At 33.4% G+C, this 20,338-nt stretch overlaps 1 protein-coding gene across 2 annotated transcripts in view; it reads left to right on the top strand.

Annotated features, from left to right (window-relative positions):
* LOC126970075 (uncharacterized) overlaps positions 1-20,338 on the top strand; it is a 106,191-nt gene that overhangs the window by 56,631 nt on the left and 29,222 nt on the right. Inside the window, exons 2-3 of one of the 2 annotated variants that reach the window (XM_050815746.1) lie at positions 11,795-11,860; positions 12,920-20,198. In XM_050815746.1, the coding sequence (XP_050671703.1) occupies positions 11,795-11,860; positions 12,920-19,851 (6,998 nt within the window). In that variant the 3' untranslated portion in view covers positions 19,852-20,198. Of the gene's footprint in view, positions 1-11,794; positions 11,861-12,919; positions 20,199-20,338 lie in introns of those variants that run through there. The other variant, XM_050815744.1, reaches the window with a different exon arrangement.

Genomic DNA, 20,338 nt, shown 5'->3' with positions numbered 1-20,338 from the left:
TCATATAAACTCAAAATATAATTATCTGCATTTAAAGATAATAAAAATAAATTAATCATAGTAAAATAATGCTTGAATATCAAAATTTACGAAGTTATGAATTTTTTAATAACACCCGCACGGAAATAAAAAGATACTCTTAACATTCACAGTCATGACGTCACATATCTCGTTCGGCTCGGGGATCGCTAAGTCCCTGCAAATTAAATCTGTATCTTCGAAAATATTCATTAAAATTACATGCTGTAAAAGGCCATACTGATCTATATTAAATGTACAATGCATTTAATGTACTTAATTGAAAAATGATTACTGCTGTATTGCTTAAAATCGCTTCCTAAATAATCCATTATTTCGCGTAAAAAATAAAGGATAAAAATTGTTATTGTGAGTTATCCTTAAGACATTGACATATACTTACCATCCTGTAAAAAATTTAAAATAACTCACATTAAAACGCATGCAAAATGCTTTTTTTATACGAAGATTATGTTAATAGCGATATTCGAAAAGACATTGACGATGAGAACAATCGGCAAGAAATACAATTTTTGCTCTATTAAAATCATCACTACATAGTATAAAACAAACTTCTTTATTATAGCTTTATAAAAATAAAAAATAAATATATTAAATATTCAGAAGTGATTAAAGTTAATCGAGTGTCCATTTCTTCAAAGAGGATTTTGTGATTTGCTAAATCATTTAGCTTGAAATGAAGTTTCTACGAGTGTTCACAAGTACCAAGACATCATAAAAGTAGGGATGTATGTTAGTATGTACGAACGTCTGTATTATTCGTCGATATCTAGGTCTCCTGCTTCCCATCGCCACTTTATGCCTTGTGGGTTTGTTATTTACTGCTTCAAGCATCAGTATTGTTCTTTGACCTGAAAATAAATTTAGTTTTAACACTTAACATGAATTCCTTTACGAAATATAAAGATGTAAGTGTTTATTTTATTAGTATCTATAAAACGTATCTATAAACATAATTATTACATACTCTTCGAGTTGTTAAGGCGTTAATACGTCCCAGTGACCTTGCTCAAAGAGCGAGGGCAGCTGACCAGTGAGTATGAGTCGAATTTAAAGATTAAAATAATTATTAATTTATAATAATTGATGACTAAAAAAATATTTGTCTTATTATTTTATCATCAGATGTAATATTTCCTTACTGCATTATTGGAAACAAAAATTATGTTATTTACCTAAATAATTTATAGGGCTAGATAGCTATTGCTGTTACGCAACCGATAAAAACAGGCCAGGAATATTAGTGTAGTGTGAGTGACAAGCTACGTCTTACACTCGTGATTTGTATGATACTTTGTGTTAGTGTGCGTGCATTGCTCAAAATAGAGGTTAGTTCTAAAGTCTATTTTTTCGATGTTTTCACAGCTTTCATAGTCTGAGGTATAAAAGATCTAATGTTATTTACAGTACTAACCGAACATATAGGCTTAACCCTAAGGATTCCGAGGTTAATGAATGATTTTGAAAAAAAAGTACAACAACGATCTAACGTACTATAGTGTGTATGATACACTATAATATTTGTTTTAAAAGTACTAGTTACATTAAAGTAGAGAGAGTGAATGGTTATAACTAGAGTCCTACCTACTAAGCTAGAGGTCCCGGGTTCGTATCCCGGTAGGTGCAAGCATTTATATGATGAATATGGATGTTTGTTTCCGAGTCATGGATGTTTAAATGTATTTATGTATGTTTATATGAATTTATGTATGTTTAAGTAAGTATATTGTATTAAATATATCATTGTCTGGTAACCCATAACACAGGCTATATTATATGCTTAACTTGGGGCAAGATAATTTGTGTAAAAAGTTTGTCAATATAATATTATATAACTAGAGTGATGTTTTGGTATTCAAAGATTTGGTATTGAAAAAAGTAGTCCAAATACTACTTCTATTTACTTGAGAACGATGAGAATTGAGCAAAACAAATATAAATATAAATATATTATATACCTGTATGTATATAAAATATTATATACTTACACATACGTATTATATAAACATGTTTTTTAACGCCAGTACTTTATCTTGTTCCAATGAGATTAAACGTTTAGTTTAAATAGTTTTCCTGTCATTTTTAACTTTATTTATTTCAAAAATAATTAGATATTCACTTACTGCGATAATATTATTCTAGTAGCATAAGAAAATCATATTATATGCTACATAAATTAATAATTGAACATAAATTTGCAATAATAACAAAATTAAATCTACTCTCTAAATGATTGCAAGTACCTACCTACTTAGGGATAGGGACCCGACATATCTTATTATTTTATTTTATTTATTTAATAAAACATAAAATTACAATTATTTATAAAAAAAGATAAAATGTAGTTGTGTTTACGAAAAATCCTTTAATATTTTTTAGCAATGTCTTAAAAGTCCTTAAATACTTGTCTTCTTTTACTAATAACCATTTTTATTAGAGAGATGTGATCCATGTAATTAATCCTATCGATTGATTTCGTAAAATTAATTGTTTCTTTTTTTATTTCTACTGGTTCGATTCCCAGGTATCTGGAGGCTTATCTACAAAAAAAAATGTGATTCAGTTCTTAATTAAAAAAGGAATGTATCTTTTAAGTACTTTTAGTGTTTAGAGTACTTACCCTCCGAGAGGCGACAAATAGATAAGTGAGGTGAAAATGTAAGATCCCTTCTTAAGTGTACGCATTGACATATTGACAGATTGCATAGAGAAGAAGTGCTGAAAATCGAATAACAAGAACAACAATTTTTTTTCAAATGTCAAACAAGAAATTAAGCGACATATTATACAAACGACAAAATTTCTTATCAAATGATTGAAGATGATATTTTTCATTGCTGTTTCTTTCAAAAATTATAAATTATGATTAAGCAATAGACTTGCAATATATTAGCGTATAGACAGAGCGTGCGAGAGAGAAGAAAATCTCTAAGGGGGATACAGCGAGACAGAAAAGGAAAGCGAATATATTGTTACTGTAACCGATTTTCATTGACAGACAGCCACGCTTGGCATCCAATTAACTCCATAATATTCTGAATATTAAACCACTAGCGTTCGTACATATTGAGAAATCAAAATTGGTCAAACATCATCGGGCTGTCAGGTGATCTACACGTTGATATATTTTAAGTCTATGGGTTTAATTACGATCTAAACTCGAAATGTCGAGATGAAAACAAACAAGTTGTGTTATAATCCGATGTTTATTTGACGCATTTCGTGTTAGAATGTCTGTAATGTAACGGTGATGTAACAGTGAAGGCAATTTCCGAATGCTGTACTTTTCATGTTCTATTGTAGTCGAGTTTGTATAAATCTACGAGCGTGCCATGAAGCCTGTGTTCCTGTACGGCTGGACCATCGGACGGTCCGGTAGGCGCCTCGCATCAATTGGTATGGCGCGTATTCGGTACGGTTCGGACTGTAATAACAAAAAATGCCAGTTATAGAGACAATAAAACCTTGAACTTTTAGTATTACAATTCAAAATATCATAATGTTTATTAACAATTAAATATTAACTTCAATTTATTTTTAAAACTTATTTTCAATATTATATTAATGAAACAATAACTATTACAACTTCAACAATGCACAGTATATAATTATACACAAAGAACTTAGAAGAAGATATACTCGGCACTAAGTAACTATATATATTTGTATATATTTTTTATTATTTATATTAAAGATCACTAACATACGTAGGAGAATTACCTATATATCGACTGTATTGAGAATCTAAAAAATCATCAAAATCGGCCATTTAGGAGGTACTTCAATTGTGAATCTAAACCATCCTCGAATCCACTTGAACACACACAGAAAAATTCATTCAAATCGGTCCAGCCGTTTGGGAGGAGTTCACTGTCAACACACGTACAGAAGAATTATATATATTAAGATGTGGCACCATTGGAATAACAAATAATATGGTTATACTGGCAAATGCGGATGAAGTCGCGGTTAACAGCTAGTAACTTAATTATATATATAATATCATAATGATCTTAGATAATTTATACGTCTAGATAGAGTCTCTTGCTGCTAGACAACCGATGAAAACAGGCCAGGTTCATTACTTTAGTGGGCGTGACAAGCTACGTCTTACACTCGCGATTTGTATGTCACTTTATGTTAGTTTGCGTGCATTGGTCAAAATAGAGGTTGACAGCCAACATTTTTTTTGACGTTTTCACAGGTGTCAGAGTCTATCTAGACGTAGGTATAAATGATCTAAGATATATTTTCATCTATATGTTATTTAATTCTACGCCTTTTGAATACAATCATTGTTAATTAAGAATCTGGTTTGATCACAATAGTTCAAGTGACCTCATGTCACTATATGACTCAACTTTATCTTAAACCTATTAACAAAACAAGAAATCCTTGAAATCTACTTTTTTTATAAAACAAGGATGTTTTATATATATTTTGACGCAAACGGCCATATTGTAAAAACATAACTCTAAGTGGTTACGTTTTAAAATATTATTTTGCATTTTAAAACTTCTTTATTTGATCATAATTCTTAAAAGTGGACGCATTTATACATTATTCTTTTTTTTGTAGATATTTTGTAACGTATCTTTCTTACATCATACCTACACCTTTGATGGACCGATTTGAAATTTATCTTACTTTGAAATAAGAGTACTGTAAAATAGAAAAAGATATGATTATAAAATGTATGAGTAATTCTGGTAATTCCTTTAATTTATGAAGCATTTTTGTTTCTTTGAACAGCAAGCATTTGTATACAGGAAGCAAAAATTCAAAATGTTATTATAGTAGTATTTTTTTGTTATTTATTATCAATCGAGTCATTCCAAATCGAATGAGCTATCATCACTCATATTTTTAGGTGATTTATCAATAGTTAACAAGTGTTAATAGGGCACCCGGGTCAAGTTTAATTTGAAAAATAGGTATTTGAAAAAATAACTATCTATGAATCTGTCTACTAGAAGCTCAACTATCTATGTGTGCGTGAAAAGTCGATGTTTATGTGCGTAATGCGTATGAAGGTGTGCGCGCACGCCGGCGGCCGCAAGTCCCATTTCATTATTCAACTTACTCCGCACTGACTCGCTCATAATTCGTTTTTAAAGAACAGCCCAGATCTAAGGCAGGTGAAATGAAATCATGAATATGGATGTCTGTTTTCGAGTCATGGATGTTGTTAGGTACGCATGTTTAAATATGTATATTATATAAAATATTAATATCCGGACGACCGAGCCTTGCTCGGATTTTTAAGAATGTACAAAACTTGAACAAAAAAAAAACTAATAGGACATCTGGATTCGAACCGGGGTCTTCTGCTTTCCGGATCACCCATTGTCCCATCTGAGCTATAATAGTCTTGTATATAGTGGCGAAATTTACCTTTGTATTCTAATGTTATTGTAGCTGTTTCTCATTCAAACATGGATAAAACCATTTTTTTTTAATTGAAACCTAGCTAGATCGATTTATCACCCCCGAAATCCCCTGCATACTTAATTTTATGAAAATCGTTGGAGCCGTTTCCGAGATTCAGATTATATATATATATATATATATATATACAAAAATTGCTCGTTTAAAGATATAAGATATCGTTGTTATGAACCCCTTGTCAAGAATATCATAAGTTAGATAAGTTGTGTAAAAGTAGGTCAAAAATAAAAATTATTAGTAACACATTACGATGACACATATATATAGCCCAGTGGTAAGTGACCCTGCTCACTGAGCTAGAGGTCCTGAGTTCGAATCCCGTATATATGTTTCTATATATGATGAAAATGGATGTTTCTTTCCGAGTCAAGGATGTTTATATGCCTTTGATAGTAATGTATGTTTAAATAAGTAGTAAATATATCGTTGTCTAGTACCCATTCCCCCCGAGCTATGCGTAGTTTGGGGCAAGATAATTTGTGTAAAGTGTGAATATTATAATAATTACCCTCCTTTGCGTCGCATAGTCGGATAACAGATCAATAAAGTTAACAGAGGCAAGGTCAAACCAATAACAGCTGCTCTACAATCACTTACAAAGCCTATCTGAACTTACACAAGTTATTAAGAAATAATGCACTTTATAATATAGCGCCAAGCAATTTTTTTCTTTATCGCTGTCACAATAGGTACTAAATTAAATATTAACTTAACGATCGAAACGCTCAGGGCGTTATATATATAAATCAGTTTAATTCGATACTATTAGAGTGGTTTAAGTGTGACGAAATTCGTGGATTTTGTAGTTCTACATATAATGTTAATACTTTGTAACATGATTAATCAGATACTCACACTCACTCACACCCACCCTCACACACACATACACACACCCAGAGACACACACACACTCACACACATATACAGAGTGCACTTTTTGACCTTTCGGTTCATATTGTTAACCTTAGGATGTAAATTGGTTGCCTACAGGACAGGCTACGCCTAGTGTAGGGACCAAATATAATGTAATATTATGTGATAAAGTGTCTGTATATAATAAATAAATAAAATAAAATAAATATAAATGAGGGTAAAGAAGTATGGAAAATAGATGTTCCTGGTCCACCTAATAATAATTCTTCATATTAATATTGTATAATCTTATGAATGTAACATGAATACTTATAATCCACCATAATTGCATTATATAGAATAATTTGCATTACTTGCGGCGGCGTCGTGTGCCGGGTCGTCTTCTTCGCAATTAATTATCACTAATTCAGATCAGAATTATCGCGTCGTTAATATTAGCAGTGGTATAATACTTCATTGAGTTTCACTTAACTTTTACTGAACTGAATTATTAATACATATGTTTATTGCTGATTAATAATTATTCATGTGATTGGCAACAATGTAAGAACGGTTGGCTCAGTTGGAAACAGCGCTCGCACGGAACCTGAGAGGTTGCGGCTTCGAGTCCCGCGTCGTTCATAAATTTTTGATACAAATTTAATTTCTATAACAATTTAAAAGTTTCAGCAATGTATATTGGAAAAACGGAATATGACAGATCTAAAGCACTATTTACTATTTTTAGTTGTTACAGATATTGCTCTACCTTTTTACAAACCAACAAACAAAAATAAAAACAAACTCTACCTGTTTATAATTAAGTGTAGATTCACACAATTAGCTAAGTACCAACCTATTAATAAGCAGACGAAAACCTCCTTTTAAAAGACAATGTCTTTAGCAATAAAAGTGTTTGTAAACAGAAAATATTTCGTTTCGCAAAAAAGTATTCACACGATTGAAATCTTATAATGATGGGACGTAACTCTTTTCACAATACGACTGCGACACGATATATAATCGTTGCGACATCGTGATGGACTTAATACAAAGAACCGAGCAAGGGCAGTCTGACTTGTGCAATAAAGGGTTCCGTACCTATAGATTTACTGGAACAGGTGTTGCTAAATTGCTAAAATAAATAACTTTAACAAAAATAATTTTTAAGTGTAGAGACCTATTCAATAGCAATATAGAGTCGTTGATTATAAGTTTTTAGTTTTAGTAAACCATTAGATTTTTACTCAAAAGCATTAAAATAAATATATAAATCTCGAAAGGCTCCCCTGCATTCTGATCTGCCATGGCACACGTCACCGCCAAAACTAGCCCAAATGAGGATCGCAATCATATAAATGCCTCTATGCACATTCGATCGTACTGCACTAGCACTGGGTCAACTATTGGGCAGGCATAGTACAGACATGTCAAACGTATTCATACGAAAATAATAAAAATCCAGTATTATGTCCAAGGAGAGTGCTCAGAGGGTAATGCAGAGGACCATGCTTGGAGTTTTACTGCGAGATCGAATCAGAAATGAGGAGATCCGTAGGAGAAAACCAAAGTCACCAACATCGACCGGACGATTGCGAAACTGAAGGGGCAGTGGGCACGGCACATAGTTCGAAGCACAGATAGCCGTTAGGGCAGTAAAGGCCTCGAAGGGTACGTAGAAGAAAACGCAGTGTTGGTAGGCAAAGGCAAAGGGTGGTTAGACAAGATGGACGGATAATGTGGTCAAGATCGCCGGAATAGGTTGGATGAGGGCAGCGCAGGACTGATCGTCCGTCGTGGAGATTTTAGGGGTAGGCCTTTGTCCGTGGATGTCTTTCGGCTGCTAAGAAGATATTTTGAAGAAGTCTCCTTGGGACGACTTTTTCTGTTAAATCCCAGCAGCCAAAATCGCGGTCAAAAGCTAGTATCTACTTTACATAATGTCGATCATATTAATTATACTAAGAAACTGGTTATTGCTGTGAAGTCCACTTTAAGTTGTGCTTGGTCTGTCACCTAACGGATATTACGTACGCACAGTTAAAGCACTAAGTATGTCACTCTGTACAACTAATATTTAATTATACTTTCTCTACGGTTTAATATTGACAATGAAGTCTATGCAAATGTTGTACTAGATATAAATTTTTCTGCAAGCTCATACAAACACGCACACACAGATATTTAATACTTTATTTTCAATTTTTTTTTTGACAATAACGGATGAGACGAGCAGGACTTTCAGCTCATTATTATTCATAGGCAATGCCCATTACAAGGTAGTCCGCTCAGGATTCTGGAAAAACCCAAAAATTCTGAGCAACACTACAATAGCGCTCGTCACCTGGAGACATAATATGTTAAGTCTCATTTGCCCAGTAATTTCACTAGCTACGGCGTTCTTCAAATCGAAACACAATAATGCTTAATTAATTTGAAGTAGGTACTAATTTGTGTTTCTTACTGTGCTGTACCTTACCCGTGAATTTGAAAAATATTGAACTGTAAATTCTGAAATGAGAAAACCTGAAATCTGTATTTTAAAACTATGGCTTAGTTTAGGCTCCAGTTTCTGGCTATTATCTGTCTTTCTTTTTTTTTATATAAAAAGGTAAAACTATCTACTCTAACGTTAGACATCTTAAGAGTTTAATATATTAAGCCAGTATATTCCCAGCTACTGTTCAGGCATTATCTATAAATAAATTTAAATGTTTTATAAAAAAATGGCTCTGTCGTAAATCCTATTACTCCACTGCTGAATATCTAAATGAACGGGCAGCCTGGGACTAGATTGTGATTATTTTATAGCGATAGAAATGACTGTACAAAATTGTATATTTTATTGAAAATAGCGCAAAAAAAGAATGCTGGGAGAGTTTCATGCGCCGCTTTTTCTCTCTCAGAGCGCCATTTGTTTCCGAAGCGGTAGTAGTATCTAGTAGTTATTAGAAATGACATCAAGAAGAATTCTAAAGGAATCAATTTTGAGAAAATAAATGCCTTTTATGCCTTTATGCCTTTTAAGTATTACTTGCATTTAATATAAATATACTGTAATATATTAACACACTTTAACACAAATTATTAAGGGTTTATTTTTGATGAACGCAAGTATTAGACATTTAAATAAAATACTTTTTAAGACATTAAAACGCGTGTAAATGTATCTATTTTATACATGAGGTACTTTTATAAAAGTTATTTTTTTAAATTTATTTATATAACTCGACTTTTCGTGACCTTTGTTGTTGACAGAGGTCGAGATTGTACGAGTATTTGTCATTTTGAAGTTGAGCGCCATTTGTTGCCTCGGAGGTGTTATGTTATGTGGCAAAAGTTGACATTTGACACTGTCGAAAAAAATACGGTTACCATTACACGCGTCTTAATCCTACAAATTTAACTAGCACAAAATTAGGCTTATTAGGCCTGTATGGTGCTAAACAACTAGTCAGGGTACCTAACCACTGAGCTATATGGATCGTAAATCTAAGCAAGCATTATGTAATTGTATTGAGAACTTAAGAATTATTCTTATGTACATTTATGATAAGCTCATTAATTGTCTTATCGCCATGAACCTACTTTAAAATAATTTCCAGTAATTTAAACACAATGAATATATCAGATAAATAATAATTTATCAATGAAATTCAAACCAAGAAATGTGGGTGAGTTAAAAGCATAATATTTCTTAAACCTATTTCACTAGCGATATTATTGATAATAATTGCAAGGCACTAAATGTTAATAACAATTTTATGAGCACAAGTCCGGCTGTCGTTGTTTGATTAGTATTGTCGAGGAATGTGAATGAAAGTTGACATAAAAACATACAAACGATTCCTATGAGGCAGGAACTTAGTTTCCCGGGTCAATATGTAGCCTGCATATGTGATATACTTGACTTACATTTCCATATTATGCATTAGTCTTTTAATGATAGAATGGGAACCATGTGGTCTATAGTTCTATGAATATCTATATTTAAATGATTTTTTTTTACATAATTCATAAGGATTCATACTTCATAAGGAGCAATAGAATATAAAAAAATCTCCACGTGTAGTACATGTTTTGCCAATTCGTTTATTACACAGAAGAGAATAAAGTAGATCTAAAAGCATGCAAATCAGTACATGTATACATACATACAAAAAAAAACAGAAAATATAATCCTAAACTCAATTTTTTCGATGTTTTTAAGTTTATAAATGTTCTTAGTTTCAATGGATTTTTTATAAGTCAAAACAATTACAGAATTAATTAAAATATTATAAATTATACATGTTAATATCTATCTAAGTATTACTTTACTTAACTCCCCCAGGCGTCAATATTCATAATAATCTATGAACCTTATATACTTTATACCTCTAGATAGAGTCTCTTGCTGCTAGACAACCGATGAAAACAGGCCAGGTTTGTTACTTTAGTGTGCGTGACAAGTTACGACTTACACTTGCGATTTGTATCTCACTTTTTGTGCATGCATTGCTCAAAATAGAGGTTAACACTTAAGAGTCAACTACACTTTTTTTCAACGTTTTCACAGCTGTCTCAGTTTATCTAGACGTATGATCTAACGGCCGTTCCCAATATTCAGTCTATCTCTTACTTGAGATAAAAATCAGTCAGTGAGTCAGTACAGGTCCTCCAATGGCGACTACTGCGTCTTCTGCTAGAAGACGCAGTGTTGGTAAGCCCCCAACAAGATGGACCGATGATCTGGTGAGGATCGCTGGAATACGGTGGATAAGGGCAGCGCAGAACCGATCGTCGTGGAGACCTTTGGGGAAGTCTTTGTCCAGGAGTGGACGTCTTCCTGCTGATGATGAAGGGACGACATTGGTCTTGTTATTTGTTTATATTCTGTTACTGGAGATCATGAGTGGCTATGATCAATTACCATCAGATGGCCGGTATGTTTTGTGAAAGAGGGAGAGAAGTGAGGGTCACCTGGTGATAAGCTATGACCGCTACCCATACTGTCTTGCAAAGCAGAGGAATCACATGAACGTTGCCAGCCTCGTATGGAGGCATCCTGGTAGCATCGTATTCCTGTTAATCCTCACATATCATTAAAATAATGAACCTTGCCAACGTATACAACTGTTTGACTACAAAATAACATTGAAACATCTAATTATAACGAATAATATATTGGTTTCAACCTTGTAACTTTCTACAAGACAACCAGGTTATATTGCGTAAAATTAATTGGTCTCAAAAGAACTGGTGCATTTTTTGTCCTTTACCTCAATGATATAATATCACTTTGGGAGAACATTGTTAATAAAATAGACAAAAACCTTCAGATGCAAAAAGTAGAAATACATTTTTGTTACTTATGTGTTTTGTAAGAAAATATTTTGTAACTATAATACAATCGAGAAACTGGAGGCACAAAACATCTTTGCGTAATCTAATATTTTTAATTTTGTTGTTACAGAATTAAATGAAAATGAACAAATAGAAGCAACTAGAATAAAAAGAGATGGAGTTCCAGAAAACAGGGGTGAGTTTTCATGCATGGTATCTTCTATCTAAAATAAGCTGTTTCACGCTCAGAATTTTGATATAACAATAATTATTAATTCAAAGTAATTATTATAAATTAATGTTACATTATTTAACCAATCTCGCCATTTAAAAGTTTTGGATAAAATAAAAGTGGTTCAAGTGGGATTTTAACTAAACATAGAAAATTATTGTTTCATATAATCTAAGGCTAAATCGTCCAGCGCAAATTCCAGTGTTCCTTAACCCACGTCATTTTAGACTATACAAATAGTCAAAGTAGAAAACCAATCTACACAAATAGTTAAAAGAAAGATCTTAGGTAAGTTTTAAGACAGTTATCTTGGCATATCCGGGCGGGTTATCAAAAAGAAGTTTATTTCATTTCAAAGACGTATTTTTCCTTAATATAATAAAGAATACTTTCAATATCTTAAAGTCCCAAGTTGTCAAATGGCTATCAAATGAATGACAGAAGTTTTACTAAAGCTATAAGAGATATCTTGTAAGACTGTTCCTTAGTAGCAAGAGCTATTAAATACATTTTTTGGTATTTCAACATTTCTATTCTGAGCCTGTCACAGTTATGTAAAAATGCTTTTGTATAATTCTATAAAATTTTTCATTTTAGATTATTCAGTATTATTCTATTTAGTTTCCTTCATGCGTTGCGTGCATATAACTATTTCTATTATTTTTCTTTATAACTTTTACGTTCTTTCTTGAGCTCATATATGATTTAGCTTGGTGATATTTTTATTTATATTTTAATCAATTGAGTTTTATATAACGCGTATTTTTTATGTTATTGATAAAAAATCAGCAAGCTAACTGTTGTTTATTGTAAATTGAATGCTCTTTAACTAAAACTCTTTAAATGTGCTCTATTTCTATATAAGTAATGCAATATATGTAATCTTTTATCTGCATTGCATTATTAATTGTATGTTTTTCTTTCTCTTTCAAATCTAATCCTCGGTCGTGGTCTCCGAACTCAATGGATCTTGTAAATTATGTCGCACCTCCACTCCTTCTTCTGACGGAATGATGACTGCAGACTTGACAGTATTGCTCCTAAATGACAAAAACAGAAATGACTATAACTCGAAGAATGGACGATACCATAGCGTAAAGCCACTCATAGGCCTTCTCACGTCAACAGCAAGAACTTTCATCCAAGATGGAGTCACGACAGAATTTGCAACGCAAATACTCGGGACGACTCTAGATAATGGAAGGATTTATGCCCAAGTTTTAACTAAATCCTCGCTTGTACTCTATAGTAAACCTAATTTAGATGATGTCATGACTGTTAATCCAACACGTGTACCATCGATCGATGGATGGAACGTCAAGCAAGACTTAGGTATCATTGATCCAGATAAATTTGTTCTTAAAAACACCGATTATTTAGCGCCTAATAGCAAAATGGATATAGTTTATGCCAGTAAACCAATCAATGAAAACTTCAAGTTTTGGAATACGGCTAGCAATGATGAATTAAATAAAAATGCTGAAGAACCAACAGCTCGAAAAGTACAAGATTTTAACGATATTCCAAAATTTGAAGTGTATAATTATCTTGACGGTCCAGCTATTGATAATGAGAAAAGGGTTGAATATATTGTACAACCTAGTAGTTTAGATAATATGCATAATATAAATATGCAAAATAAGGCTTATGAACCATATTCATCAAGTTCTGATGAACTTATAATTACTAACGATAGTGATAAATCAAAAGATATTAATATCTCAAAAGTGAAACCCCATTTAGACTTACCAACTTTTACTATTAAAAATGAATTTTCACCAATATTTTACTATATTGATAACGTTGAGTCACGTCAATCTAATCAACAATTTCCATCCGAAACTAAGACACCGAAAAAATTGTTTGGACATAAAGTTGAACCCAAACCAAAAACAACTTTTACATATGAAGGTTTTGCTGATTTTACAACTATAGTTGGTGACACTGTCATAATATTCACTCCAAATACAGATACCGCTCGAGTACCAAATCCTGAAGAAGTAAATGTATTTCCATCAGCTAAGCCAGTTGATAAACTAGCGACAAAAATCACCTTTCTTTCAGCTGATATACCTGTTGCAACTTCAACATACAAAGCTCACGAATCTGGAAGTAACACCAAATTAAACATTCCTAGTGCAGATGAAGAACAATTCGAAAATATAAAATATAACCATGATGAAATTTTGGAAGAAGATATTCACCAAAGTAATGATAAAATACCTGACTCTATAAATGTTCAATACAACAATGGGTTTGATTTAAATTTGGATGTAATTCAGCCATCTGAGCCGGTATATATGAATATTGAAAGTACTAGTAATGCAGAGGATATAGAACTTAATTTATCAGGTGACAAAATCTCTGTCGCTACTGAACCGTTGTTGACAATTGCACCAACATCAACTATAATCGAAGAATCTAAAGAATCAGTAGTGACCGAAAGCAATACTGGTGAACTGTTCACAAATTCTGAAGAAGAAACTGAAAACACAGCAGCAGAGGTTACTGAAACACCAGAAGATGAAGAAAACTCAGAAGAATATGAAAGTACACATGAAATGGAACATGATGTATCTACTACCACTGAAAGTGGTCACAGTGATGAGTCAGAAGAAATAGAAACCACTACAGAAAATCAGTATAATAGACACGAAGGTGTTATTTGTACAAATGGGATTGAAACTCAGTCAACTATGACAACAGCCTATAAAACATTAACTTATTTGACGACGTATTTTATACCTTTAGAAAGTACGGAAACGACTACTTCTATCAAATCTGACGTAGTTGTTGAGAGCAATGTAGGTTATTTAACTAATATTGTATGCAAAACAACCGACATTGTTCCAACAGCTGTTGTTAAAATGGAAACGAAACAAACAGAGAAAAATTATTCCGACTTCCCAGCAGAAATTGAAAATGTATCTGTTGCAGATAAAGCAAATAATAATTTACCTCAATTTAATGTACAAAGAGAAGAATCATCAACAACAATCAGGGAAAATCAATCAGAACCAGTAAAAACCACAAATAATCTGGAACCATCAAGAGATCAAAAAGAAAATACAGAATCAATCACTTCAACAACCCCTATTTCAACAGTTGAAAGTCATGTTGAAGAATCCACCAGTACAAATAAAACTCTGACAGAAGAAGCAATATTAAATGGACACATAGATGATTCTGAAAATGAAATTGATCTTATTTATAAAACATTATATACCACCTATACCTATTTTACAACTTTCTTTGGGGAACAGACTTCTAGCATAGCAAGCCATAAGTCAGTTATTACAAATATAATAACAACAACAGTTGATTTGTCAAAACTAGATCCATCGGTATTAGGTGCTTTTAATGAAGCAGAAATTGCTCCAACTAGCGTAGGTATAGGAAGACCTACGGAAACATATGCTATTAATAGTATTATTGACTTAGTAAAAAATAAAGATGTCATCGAATCAGTAGAAATAGGGGAGTCCTATCATTATCAAACACCTACACCAAATTTAGGCGATGACATTGTCGCCAGCATCAAACCAGATGCTGTTAAAACTTATTATACTACGTACACATTTTTCACAACTATTTATGTAGGTTCCGATGCCAATGTATGTAGCAGAAATGAAGTCTATACTAATTATGTTGGGCCCGATGAATTGATTCCGACTAAGGCTAGCCTCCATTCAGTTGAAAATACAAAAGCTCAATTTGATTTTAGAAACTGCAAGCAAGTTAAAGGTGTAACAAAAGAAATAAAAACAAATGAAGATTCTTCAGTGGAAAGCACTGTTTCGATGGAGCAAAATACTGTAGTAGAAGAATCAAAAATTAATTCCGTACAACCAACACCTCTTGAAGTAGATATGTTATTTAGCGTTGATTCTAATCCTTTAATATCTGAAAATTCCTTTATAACTGATGTGAAATCGTCATCTTCTAAAGGTGACACTAAATATCTAGATAATAACAATGTACTTGATGACCAAATAAGCTCTGAAAGTAACATTGATGAAATTTTACCTTCTCCCACTTTACTATTACAGACTAGCTATACCACATTTACTTATTTTACAACAATGTATATTGGAAAAGATTCAAGCAAAATAAAAAGTCGTTTGGAAACTATTACAAATGTTGTGACTGAAACAATAACACCAAAAGCAGATCCAGAGGAAGAAAATAACTTACCTATAACGTATTACACAACATTTACTTATTGGACAACACTATACAAGGATAAATCTACAACAATAACTAGTCGCGAAGAAATTGTATCTAATATTGTAACTCCGACTCCAATTGTTCAAGCAGTAACTACTAGTCCAATTGATACTTCTCCAATTGATATTGAAAGTGTACCTCCAAAGGAATTAGATATTGCCATAAAACCGACTACTTTAGATGATACCGTAGATCATGAAGATGGCAAAGCTACGTTTTACACAACGTATACATATTTTACAACTTTCTATACTGGCAATACCTCGCAAATTAGAAGTAGTTTGGAGACAGTTACCAATATAGTAGATAATACAAAAATATTAGAAGATAACCAATTGGGAAGAAAAGTTCCAGATAGTGCTAAAGTTAATAATTTATTACAAGATAATAGTGATAAGCCTGCCATAGTGCCATCTCAAGTAAAAGAAGAAATTAAAACAACAGAAACTCCTGAACTATCAACTCCCATATCGACAACCTTACAGGGCACATACATAGATAATTTATTCGCTGAAGTAAAACCTTTTGATAATTCTGATCTAGCAGACAAACAAGACAATAAAGTAATATATTCCCAAGTTGCAGTTATATCTGGTGATTCAACGATTATTACTAATGATAATAAATCTATCCAGGAGTCGACAACTACTAACCCACCAGTTAGTACCACACCAACAGAAGGTATTCTTACTCCAAGCCCTGAAGTTATAGAAAGTTCTGTGGCCGATGTAGAAACTACAACGGAAAGTAAACAGGAAGTTTACGAAGATGACGATGACGCCAATCCCAGAAAAAGAGGACGGCTTACCTTCACAACCAAGAAACCTTCATTTACACCAGTTATTATTCCTTTTGCATCGAGAAATAGGCCAACATTTAGCCCTAAACGTCAACAGATACCTAACAGTGCAACGACTATATCTAGGCCCGAGTTCACGCCTACGATTACAGCAACACCAACTCTTAAATCTGTAAGAGCTACTGGCGGTTTTGGAAGCAATAGGAAACAACAATCAGTAGCACCTAGCTCATCTTATTCGGGAAGGAGATTTTCTGGTCGTAGCAGCCCTTCTATAAACTTATCAGGAAACGCACCTGCGTCTAGATCAGGTGGATTTGGAAGAGCAAGTATACAACCATCGTCACGGCGGACAGGTTTTAGGTCTAGTTCCATAAAGAGTGTAGATTTTGCAAGTAGGTCAGCAGGACCTAGAGTTATTCGTCCTACCGCATCTTCTAGGTTAAGAAATGGCAGACAGTCATCTTCCATATACCAACCATTTGATCAGAATCAATCAGAAACTTTTGCAACCCAACAAGAAGAAAATGCCACAGAATCATTAGACGAAGTAAATGAAAATAACTTTAGGCAAACAACAAGCAATCCATTGGTTAGATTTAGACGGCCTCCTGTTGCACGTCAACCAGGTACTGCAATTACACCAAGATCAACAACTCCTTCAGCAAGACGTTCTCCTACTACACGTGGTCGTGTCACAACAACAACTAGGCGAACAACCACGAGGACAACCAATAACCCATTACTATCTTTGCGTAGGCAAAGACCTAATTCATTATTCCCACGTAGAAACCTTCTAAAGCAACCTGAGCCGGAAGTCAACGAAGAAATTACAGAAAATGAACAGAAAGTCGACGATAATGACGAAATTCTTGATGAAGAAGAATTTGAAGAAGACAACGATTACGAATCATCAGACAGAAAAGAACAGAAAGTCGCTACTCCTACTACCTCCGCTCCTAAGAAATCAAATGTAGTTTCTATTAGACCATTTGCATTTAGACGTAGAGTAAAGCGTCAAGTTGATTACGGCAATAGAAAATACACAAATTTTAGAAGACCGGCTACTAAAGCTGCAAATACACGAAAGCCAGATCCTGAACCAGAAACAGAACCACCAGCTCCGGCAAAAGCCAAATCAGGCCGATTCAATACACGCACATCGGGCAATTTAAGAAGTACTACATCAACGGCACCCAAATCGTCGGCGAGACAACCATTCATTATACGTGGCGAAAGCCGAGTCACGACTACTTCAGCTCCTGCTTATAGACGTGGTAAAAGTAGGCCATCCTCTAGGACAACCACAATTTCTTCAAGACCCAAAGCTCCAAGATTATCTGGTAATAAAAGTAATCAGTCATCTAGATCAGGGTCATCACGAACTACAAGCCGCTCCAGAACACGAACAACAACAAATAGAGCTTCAAGTAGGCAGAGGAATTCTTTTGAAAACCTAAGTGGAGAAAGGTACAACAAATACGACAATATTTTGAATGACGGTAAAATAACAATCACACACCAGTTGCCTATAGAAGTAACAATACCCGTCGTAAACGGCAAAATAACAGAATACAAAAATGTATTAACTGCAAAACCTAGCATTGAAACTCTCTTACTCAACCAAGTATCTACATCAATCGGTCCATTAGGAAATCAGCAATTAATTCTTGCTCAAGAATCAACAGAACTAGGTGATAATGGAGCAACCAAAATAACAAAGTTTGTTTTACACGACACTCCAACAACAACTGTCATATTTACACCAACTACTATAAGAGGCCGTAAAACATCATATTCTCATGTAATACCCAGTACCGTGTACAACGTCGAAGCCGTAGTTCAGACTATATCTCCTGAAATAAATGCAAATGTGCCATTAGCGAATTTACTGCTCTCTCAACTTCTATTAGGTAACCAACAACCAGCCATAAATCCTCTTCTAGCATTACAAGGTCAGGCTTTACTGCCGCAACAACAAGTAGTACAAACACCTGTAACAGAGTACAAAACTAGATCAACAACTTATGTCACAACGGTGACAGATGCCAGAGAAACAGTTTTACCTATTACGTTTAGAGGCACACCTATTTTAACAACAATAGTTGATCCAACAACAAATGTTATCACAGCCACAGAATACGTCACAGATACAGTTGTCACTACACCAACAGTTTTAGCAGCACAGCCACCACAATTCAATTCTTTGCTTTTACAACAACTTTTACAGCAACAACAACAGCAGCAACAAGCGTTATCCCTACAAACATTGAATCCCTTATTGGGCTTAGGTCAGTCAGGCTTAAATCTATTGCAAAATAATTTAGATCAAAATAACTTAGCGCAATCAAATAATTTAAACAATGACATTTATAGTAATAGTCCAAAACCAAATATTCTTTCGGATTTAAATAGTAATGAAGACTTTTCTGAAGATAGTCAAGGAAATGAAGAAGATATTCCTCCACCAACAGTGCCTCCAACACGCAGGCGGAGTAAGCCTAAAGCCCACAAGCCTTCTCCACCAAAGTTAACCAGTGTGGTAACGCTTTACGTTTCTGGAAAGCATCCTGGTGAATTTAGCACTGTACTTTCAACGGTAGTAACTGATGACACGCAGACAGTAAGAAAACGTGAAGCGATTTATTTCGAAGATGTCAAAATTTTACCGTCTGTTTTACCTTCCATTGACGAATTGACAGGCTCACAGGATAACGGTCCTCTTGATAATTCTATTATGTCTGGCATTGATGCATATTTACTTAATACAGAAAATGATTCGCAAATCGAAACACAAAGCTTAGAAAGTATTGTCGGTAGTATTAGTGATCATATTCGCTACGATTCTTCACCTACTTATGTGGTAAAGTTAGCAAGCCCTTCATCAATAAGTGATAACAAACAAAGTATAGTCGATAACATTTCTTGAATCACAATAGCTGGTAGGTGTATAGATTTGGAGTTGTTATTTATTAACATTGTATCATAGTATGTTAACTATGAATAGTGCCTTATAGATTTAAGTGAAATAGATTTTATATGTATAAAATACTCCTTTGTCTAATTATAAATATGTATACTTAGGGTCACCAAAAATATTCTTTGTCGTTAGCAGAACCATGTACATTAGGTATTTCTTATCACTGCCTAAGAATAAATCAATCTAAGTTTAATTTTAAGGTAGACTATAATACTCATTTATACTCAATTCGCTTTTGATTGTAAATTGCAAATACGACTTAAAGAGACAACAATAAAACATAAAAATTACTAAAAGTTTTATTTATACCCCATTTCTTAACCTGTTAGTATCAAAGATAATAATGTATTAAACCTACCTTTATAGTAGTAATCAAGATTATCATATAATATATAAAATTTTAAATTTTTGAAATATAAAAAGACCAGTTTAGTAC

This window comes from Leptidea sinapis, chromosome 20 (genome assembly GCF_905404315.1).
Source record: "Leptidea sinapis chromosome 20, ilLepSina1.1, whole genome shotgun sequence".
Lineage (NCBI taxonomy): Eukaryota > Metazoa > Arthropoda > Insecta > Lepidoptera > Pieridae > Leptidea > Leptidea sinapis.
Note: the sequence above shows the minus strand (reverse complement) of the source record. Positions and strands in the feature narration are given on the sequence as shown.